At 33.8% G+C, this 9,557-nt stretch overlaps 1 protein-coding gene across 1 annotated transcript; it reads right to left on the bottom strand.

The window, feature by feature from the left end:
- Positions 1-3,234: 3,234 nt before the first annotated feature.
- On the bottom strand, positions 3,235-7,100 carry LOC132097558 (calcium release-activated calcium channel protein 1-like). The gene is made up of 2 exons (XM_059503348.1): positions 6,822-7,100; positions 3,235-3,856 (listed from the first exon to the last, which is right to left on the bottom strand). The coding sequence occupies exons 1-2, from the start codon at positions 6,933-6,935 to the stop codon at positions 3,275-3,277; spliced, it is 696 nt and encodes a 231-aa protein (XP_059359331.1). The 5' UTR covers positions 6,936-7,100; the 3' UTR covers positions 3,235-3,274.
- Positions 7,101-9,557: the final 2,457 nt, after the last annotated feature.

Here is a 9,557-nt window from a genome sequence, read left to right on the forward strand (position 1 = left end):
ACCTTCATTATTAACAATGTAGATAAAGAGTATGGGTGTATATTTTATTATAATGCAATATTTTCAAGCCAGGAATCACCAAGACTCCATTTTTTCACATCTAATTTTGAGATATTTAAACTTTTAATTATTTAACACTGATCATGCACCACTGAACTAATAATTTTGAGCAGTTTATCTGAGCGAAATCTCAAAAAGGGCAAAGAATAGAATTATACAAATCATCTAAGTCTAATGCAAATTAAAAAGAAGTCAAAGATTTAGATATAACTGTAATATTATATCACAAAAGAATTCTAATATTACTAATATCTAATATTATTGTATCATTGCTCAGATATTAATAAAGTATTATAGCAGATAATATAACAAAAAATGTACAGCCCTAATGAACACATTAGATATTTTGGGGACAGATTTGTACCAAGAAGTGAGACAAATCTGAAGATTTGTATATCTGTTTGTTCTAATTTGGAGAAAGAAAAAAGATAAATATTATATTTATATTAAAATAACATAAGTATATGTCAGGGGTTTTCAGTCTTTAAATACAACGGACCCCCAAATATGATCCTGTAAGGGACCCCCACTTATTATTTGGAAAATATTTAGTTTCTATTATGGTGCATTATTTTTTTTTATTATTTTACTTTGTTACTGTACTCTTAGATTAATTATTTCTTCATTTACATTTCTTTATTTTTGTGTTTTATTTAAATGATTGGAATGTTATTATTTAATCTTACTTTTTATTATATATTTATTTTGAATTATTTTAAAAATAGTTTTTCTCCAAACTCTTCCTGGACCCCCAGCACTCACTTGCAGTCCCATGGGGGTCCACGGACCCCAGTTGGAAAACCACTGGCCTATGGAATGTCCCCATTTAAATAAGAGTGTGTGTTTGCGTTTTCTTGGTCTGTTGAAATTCAGTCAAAACCACCAACACACAACACTGCATCCAAACTGACTGGAGCTCTTTCGCAGTCTTGTACCCTCCACTTCTCACCTCTCTTTCTTCACCTGTCACCTAGCAGACATCTCTTTCCCTTCACACACACACAAATAGACACACACTTCTGCCTCATCTGGCCATTGCTGTGAATTCCCTGCCTGTAACAACAAACCGCCATTCCCCACTTCCTCCTGACAGGTGCTCCCAATGAAAAGACCTCCAGTGTGAGAGATACATGGCACCCCATCAAAGCTACAGAATGACGGGAAGTGAGCAGAAACAGAGCAAGAGAGAGAGAGAGAGAGAAAGAAAGAAAGGGGCAGAGAGAGATGACCCTCTTTGAATGTCTTGAGAAGCAGAGCAGCATACCAACACAGTCACGCTTAAGATAACAGAGACATCACTGATCACCCTGAGCATCGTTTCAGGGTCGATACACAAGCGAGCAAACACAATGAAGCAGTCATGAACTCAGGCTCACCTGCACCTCCAGCAGAAAGACCCAGACGATCAGACAGCAGCCAAAGAATAAGCTAAATGCCCATCATTTCACTGTAGAAGTGTCACATATATAGCATGACAGCAGCACAAGGCTCTTGGAAACAAATACTTCTCATTAATATACATGAAACATAGGAATAGATGTTGCAACTAAGTATGAAGTTTCTTGAGGTATGTTTTCCAGCTTTCCTAATCAGCTGTAGTTCAAATACACCAGGTGCTGAACTCTTTTGTGGGTCTTGCTCTTTATGAACCTGGTCAACACTGCCATCTGCTGATGAAAGCAATGCGTTACACGTTCTAGCCTATTTCATAATCGGTCGAATTTCATCTTGTACAAAATACTTGTACTTGTATTTTTTATATGCATTTATTTAATGTTGAAAGCGAAGCAGTGTTAATTTAGTATAATTTTGTTATATTTGTATGCTTTCGTTTTTTTAATATTTAATTTCTATATAGTTTTAATTACGTACACGCGCACACACATAGGCCTACAACAAAACTCGGTAGAAAGGCATTTGATATATTTTTTCTTCCTGAATAAATTTCCAGTAATCACTGATATCTTTAATCTTTATTCTTCTTCATAGTTTCAGTAAGTGTAATCACAGCATTGTCTCCCTGCAATTGTAAAAAAATATATATAAATTATGTATTACGGAAGATGGAGAAAGAAGTGTTAATAACTGTAGATGTTCAGTTATCTTCCTCCAGGGGGCGCATGGAACTCACAACTTCAAATCCACCACTGCGCTTTATTTAAAATACTGTTATTGATAATGGACATTTTGCCCCATCAAGAGTGAATGTAATGTGACACAAGATTCAAAAGAGCATTTGGAATATGTTTTCTTTACATTTTTTGAAACCAGTAGCATACTGGAAGAAAAATAAAACAAAATTCTACTCCGCTAAACCTCTTAAAACGGTTCTTAGACAAGAAACAGTCAGCACTTTTTCACTTACACATTTTTATTTGGCAAATGCACATTCCCTACTTGACAAATATTCTGACAAAAAAGTACCATAAAATAAAACATCATCTCCCAACTCTAGTATCTTATAAAATCAAGGAATATGAAAAAAAGGTTTCATTTAACCTTTATTAAGTGGGGATATTAATAAGTTTACAAAGAATAGCAGCCTGGATGCTCTAAGGGTAAAAATGTATCTGTATATAAAATATGAAAACAATGCACTGACTTCTTTTCTTTATAAACTGTCACAACATCAGAGGTACTTTCCTATGAAATGGCACTGAAACAAGTGTCTGCCAGTAAAACACTACCAGCAAAATATAATCTAAATATATCTAAAAATTGTGAATAGTACCTTGTTGTCACAAGGGCAAAAACTGACTTTTCTATGATGTTCTATCAAACAAGTCAATTAGCAACTGTTGTAATATCAGAAGACATATGACACAAACAAGGTGTCCAGAAAAAAATAGAAAAATTTAAATATCTTCCAAATAGTCTAAAAAAAATTACTGCTTATATTTTAATTTATTATAACTTTACAGTAGGTGTGCAAAATACCTATTAAAGATCTTACTTTTAATACAAGACTATATTTGTAAACAAATTATACCAGTATAATTCAAAAGCCTATTCACAGCAAAAGGCGTTTTAAAATATCTGTTGTAAAAGTCAACATTTTGCATTCACACAACCAAAAAAACATGCCGAACAAACAGAGAGAGAGAAAAAACTACAATATTTATAATATATTTATAATATACATTTGTAACCTTTCTGCAAGATAAAGCTCATATTTTGTTTGGTACGAGATCAGGAGCATATCTAAGTGCATCAACTAGGCCAAATGTGCTGAAGAGGACAGGTTGGACACGTCTCCCCTGTGATCCAGTTGGTTTTGCATCTGTGTGATTTTGGCCAGAACCTCCAACTCCTGATGCTGCCGCTCCGTTTTGTGGCTGACCAGCGAACGGTAAAAATGCAAAGCGAAAACAATGAACACCAAGGCAAAGGGCACCATGATTAAGGTAGAGGCGATCGCTGCAGCTTCTCCTGGGCTTCTCCCTCCAGATTCAGTTACATTCTTTGTCGATGCATGATGTTTACCTTTATTCTTCAGAGGGAGGAACTTTACCCAGCACAGCAGAACCACCTCGGCAAGAAAGAGGAGGGTGCCTATGACGGTGGAGAAGGCCCAGGCCAGCTCGATGTGGCAGTGCATGCGCTCGTGTGGCGATTCCTTTATGGAGTTGAGGTTGTGGACGTTGCTCACGGCCTCCAGGTTGGGCAGGATACATGTGCTGATCATCAAGGCAAAGAGATGGACGGCCACCAGCACTGTTGTGCAGGCACTGAAAGCAATCAATAAGCCAGGAGGGTAATCATGTTCATCCTCCAGCTGGACCTCCACCATCGCCACCTGAGAACACATTCATTGGTAACATTAGATTTAAAAAAAAAAGAAAATCACAGGTCACCTCAATTAACACGTTTCAGAAACTGTTTTTTATGTGAGATTTGACGCAAAGGTAGAATGAAATAAACATTTAAATAACCAAATTGAGAAAAACATGCTCCTTTGATGAAGTTACTTTACTGAAAAATACTCCTATAATTTTTAATTCGTGTTTTTTTTTGTTAGTTTTTTTTTTTAAGCCAGTCATTGGCTACTGAGAGTTTTATTTTGGCATAAAACAAGAAATAGAATTAGATTATTAAATTAAAATACATGCCAGTTTTATTTTAGTATCACTGAGATAGTATTACAGTTTTTAGTAATTGTTTTTTATAAATTTTTGTTTTAAATTTAGTTTTAGTAATTTTGTGTTTTATTGTTTTTTTTTTTACTTTTTTTTTTATTTTAAAATTTTTTTTTTATTTAGTTATTTAAGTGCATCAAGTAAAACTTGCAAACGAAAGTAAAACTCCATCAACCCAGTTTTTTATAGTTTTAGCTAAATATAATAAACCTTTTACAAGGACATATTGTTTGATTAAAACAATGCTCGCATCCAATCCAAGTAAATAGATTAAATAAAGTTTCATTTTATATATATAATTGAAATTCACTGTATACAATTAAAATTGTGATACATTGTTCACGAATTGTGTTGCATTAGCTGTAAACTAAAAGATTCTATAACTCTCTGCAAATAATTTATAATCTGATGTAATAATTTGTAATAAACTTGTAATAAAATAAACTTGTTTTATTGATGTTTTTATTGAAAAACAAGGCAAATATTTTGATGAATAATTTTTTTTTTTAAGATTTTAATTTGGTAGACAGTGTTTTTCTCATACTTTTGGAAACACCATATATCACATGTTCTGTGTTTAATGAGGCCTTAAGGCAGCCGTACATGTTACACAGTGCCACAGATATGAACATGACGAAGTCAATAGTAGATTACAAAAAAAAAAATGCACTACTTTTGAAATAGTCAGTACTAATTAAATACAAACACTACAACTGGAATGTGTAATTATGTTGCATGTTCACACTGATTGCATACTGAGTTTATGAAATGAAGTTTCATCATGCCTACTCATATTTAGCTCATTTCCTGTGCTGCGCTCATTGCTCATACACTAACCTCAAGCCCAATAATCACCCTGTGAAAGAATATTACACCTTTTTCCAGACACTTACACCCATTTCCGGAAACGTATAACACATTTCTGCTTCTTAAGTTAGTCGTGGGACCATTCAACAGCGAAACTGTAGTTAAGAGAATAAAACAAATAGGCTTCAGCTTTTGAAGGAGAGGAAACAATGCTTCCCATATCTATTGTTGTTGAAATCAAAGGCTGTGCGTTCAATCAGATATCAGTATTTCAGTGTAAATTCATCTCTACAGCATGAACAGGTTGCGTAACATGTCCTAATATTAACATTTTGACCAAGGACGTTTAGTTTACTTTCGTATAATACATTTTGTTTCGGGTCTCAACTTTCTCAGCAACAGAGCAAAATCAGCTTTTGTGTTCTGAGGAAAACTGAAATGCAGTTTGGGAATATCTGAATTAATGTAAACACTGAATGTCAATTTCTTTTACAAAGAATTTAATATTATTTCAAATCAGCTTTTTATTTGGATATCACTTTTGACTTCTAACTTTCCACATTTAGCAGTTTATTTTAATCTCATCACTGGAAGTCATTTTATATCAAAGATAACAGGCAAATATGATTCTATTTCACGTTCATAATGTAATGGACTTATATCGGTTAACTTAACATGACACAGGAAGCACATTTCCTCTGTGCAAGGGATCTTCCAGTAAACGGAAACATCTCACAGTGATGATACTGAGGCCCTTACAAATTTCATCATGTCTGCAGCTGCTGCCAAAGTAATGGCTAATACAGTTATTGCTAATATATAATTATAATTCATAATATAATATCTTCTCTCAACAAAGATGCTATATATATACATATATATATATATATATATATATATATATATATATATATATATATATATATATATATATATATATATATATATATATACATATATGGTGGTCAATACAAGTTCCCTATAAAAATGTAGAGCTCATTGTTTCACTGTAAAAAACAATTACTGTAGTAATGCAGAGGTTATTTTATTGCAGTAATAATATTTAAATTAAGTTATGTTAATAACGAATCTCTCTCCTTTACTCCCACGCACTGACTCAAGTAAGTTTTTCCGTTCACTCACTGAAGTCATTTAAGCAGATTTCCCTCAATGACAGACCACAGCACAAACCAATAGCATTCGAGAACGTGTGTCGTGAAGGAACATTTCATTGGCTGCGGCTGCTGAACGAACACGCCCCCTTCACCGAACAAGTCGCTGTTTTGCAGGAGATTCGTTTTCGCGCTGAAAGAGATGACTCTTTCGTTAAACTAAATGAATGAACTCCGAAAAATAATTATTACATGAGAATCTACAGTCAGACGTAAGGACAGGGACTTGGAAGTTGTAACTAATTATTGAGTGCATTATTCAATGATTCATAAGACACAAAAATACACTCTTGTCGCCCCCTACTGGTGTGTACATTCAGAAAGGACAACTAAACAAATCGAATCTTTTTAGCGAACGGATTCAAGTCACGGGGCTGAATCAAAATATCCAGCACTGAGCGTCAACTAAAACTTTTGAGAATTACGTCGAAGGAGGACTCAAATACAATGCTAGTAGAGTAAGAGGCTAAAGTGTCTGGCTCTCTGATTACGGTAGATCCATGACAGGTGTCGTTTACACATCAAAGTGTCTGTCATGTCATGCGTCATGTTAAAAGTATCTAACTCCGAGAACTTGCCAGGCTTCCGATCGATGTAAGTTTCTCTTTTGCATCCAGAGTGTTAAATAATTACTTCATTAACTCACCATAGCAAAGCCGGAGAGCAGAGCAGAGGTTCTGCTGGTGGCTTTAAGTTTTGCTCGACTCAAGTAAAGTTGTCTCCACGATAAAGCTTGAAGCGAGAGCTCGTTTGAACTCATTGCGCTTGTTACCGTTAAGTTCAGAAGTTTTGAAACGTTATGCTTTAATCCAGAGATAGCCTTTTTATCTTCTTGATTACCCTTCGTATGTTTGCCGTAGCCCTTCAACTCGATGTGACATACTCAGATTGTAAAATGACAGCCCAGTTCCTCGCTTGGCACGACGGTCTGTTCCATCAGAAACTACAAGTCGAGTTACCCACAATGCACCGCTAACGGTCACAGCGCTGATGACGCTTTGTGGGATTTGTAGTCCACAATTTTTTTTCCCCTCTCTCTCTCTCTCTCTCTCTCTCTCTCTCTCTCTCTCACTCTCTCTCTCTCTCTCACTCTCTCACTCTCACTCTACGCGGGCTCGATTTGAACTGTCGTGCCCATTGTTGCAGTTAATGTGTTTGTATAGCCTACTCCCATTTGCAAGCTTAATTCTCGAGACCAAATAGTTTCTTTGTTTAGTGAAACCTACCAAAGGTCTACATTTTTTATAATCCCCCCAGAGAATTGTTGTCTTTTTTTTTCTTCTAACAGTTGCAGAGTCTGAACTTGCATTAGGAATCTGTATGATGAATGAATAAGGTAATCTCTCTACCTCAAATTTATTGGGTTTTTGTTTCGTTTATAGCTGGTTTACAACTGATGATTTTTGTTTTTACATTTACTGTAGGTTTTGCATCGTAACCAATACTTTGGTATTTGTTACAAGGCCATAATAACCACACGTTAAACCATGAATGGACCCCAAATACAATGGTTAGATTAATGTAACTGTAGTTTCTACAAACTAGGTCATTTAATAATAAAAATAGCAGTCTATACAAATACAGATTTTATCATTTCGTTGCCATTATTGTTGGCCTAATAAAATAGTTGCATTAATTGTTGGCATGAATTAGCATTATCACTAGAATGTCATAGTTATTGTAGATAGTGTTACAATATAGTAAAGCTGTGGTAAGTTTTTATTAGAGATCATGAAATTTCATAATTAATTTAGCAGTTTCCTGAGAAGACAGTCATGGAATTGAAATGACAAAATTCAAAGTCAGCATGAAATTAGAATTAACCCATTATTCTCAATTATCTATTCAAGAAATTGGACTTTTGGCCAGGGCAATTATAGCTAACTAAAACCACATATATATATATATATATATATATATATATATATATATATATAACCTTTTTCGTTACTTGATATAAACATTAACTGAAACCAAATAAGATATAATTATAAAATATGAATTAAAATATGTTCAGCTTGTTGCAAAGTCTGCATGTCTCATTTTTGTTTAGCCTAACTTGAGGTAGTTCAGGTATTTTTTATTCTGAGCTCTACAGACCACAGACCTTATTTTGACCTCAGGACTTGTTTTTTTGCTCTGATATGCATTATTAGCTGTTAGACCTATTATTTAGACATGTGCCTTTCCATATCATACCCATTCAATTGAATTTGCCACTGGTTAACTTCACTTAAAGACTAGTAACATCTAAAAGCAATATGAATAATCCTGAGCTAAATTTCAACCATCCCGGATAAGGGTATAAAAACTTATGCAATGGAATCATTTAAGTATTTTATTATTATTTTTAATTGCAAAGAGGTTAAAAAACAGTTTTTTGCTTTACCATTATGGTGTATGGGGTGTAGATTGATGTAGTGAAAAAGTAATTTAAAGCATTTCAACATAAGGGAGCAACATAAAAAAATAAATAAATAAATGAATACTTTCGCAAGGCACTGTAGATGGGGAAAAAAATTATAAAAATTACAAATACATTAAAGTTACTAAAACTAACTAAATTAAAACACATTTTATAAAAACTGCAGTAGTATCACAGTGATACTTAAATGGCATTACTTTGTAGTCAGAACCTTATAGTTTTATATTATAAAATGTTTTTTAAAAAATCTAAAGTTTTCATCAGCACTTGACCAACTAACACTAGCACTTACCTTTTCTTTCCTTTTCTTTTTTTTCTATTCTTTATATATATTGATATATAATAATGGCACTTGTATACTGTTGTTGATCTCTTGTTGGTCTGATTGCTTCTATTGTTCTCATTTGTTAGTCGCTTTGGATAAAGGCATCTGCTAAATGATTAAATGTAAATGTAATATTAACATTGTGCTAGTATCTATGTGGCATCTTATTTCCTTTTTATCTTCTTTTTTTCCCTTCATTTTTCTAAATGCTTCAATAGGCTGTTCTGGAGATTTCACCATTTTTATTTTAATCTTCACATTTTTAAACCTTGACTGATTTATTATAGTTCAGACAACTTCCCAAATGCGGATGCCCAAATCTGCCATTCAGCAGAATGGTTTATATATTATATTATTATATTAAAATGCTGATCCAAACAAAGGCTACTTCCTTAAATCTGACTCATGTGAGAGCTCCTAAAAAACATAAAGACAACTAAATGTGACGTATCTGATCATTCAAATGAGCACCCCAGCTTGTTACACTAAACCTACTGTAATATATGAGCCTTTCATGCACTGATGCTTGCAGAAAACAGTACAGCAACACATTAGACTAAAACAGTCAAACCCAGATCAGCCGCTAACTTCCTGTATTTGTAAGAGGAAGGCAACATAAGACCCTCTGAATC

Source organism: Carassius carassius, chromosome 21 (assembly GCF_963082965.1).
Source record: "Carassius carassius chromosome 21, fCarCar2.1, whole genome shotgun sequence".
Classification (NCBI taxonomy): Eukaryota; Metazoa; Chordata; class Actinopteri; order Cypriniformes; family Cyprinidae; genus Carassius; species Carassius carassius.

Coding starts and splice junctions, on each gene's coding strand:
- LOC132097558 (XM_059503348.1), bottom strand. CDS start 6,935: ATGAGTTCAAACGAGCTCTCGCTTCAAGCTTTATCGTGGAGACAACTT. Junction 3,857..6,821: donor TGCTCTCCGGCTTTGCTATG/GTGAGTTAATGA, acceptor ATGTGTTCTCAG/GTGGCGATGGTGGAGGTCCA.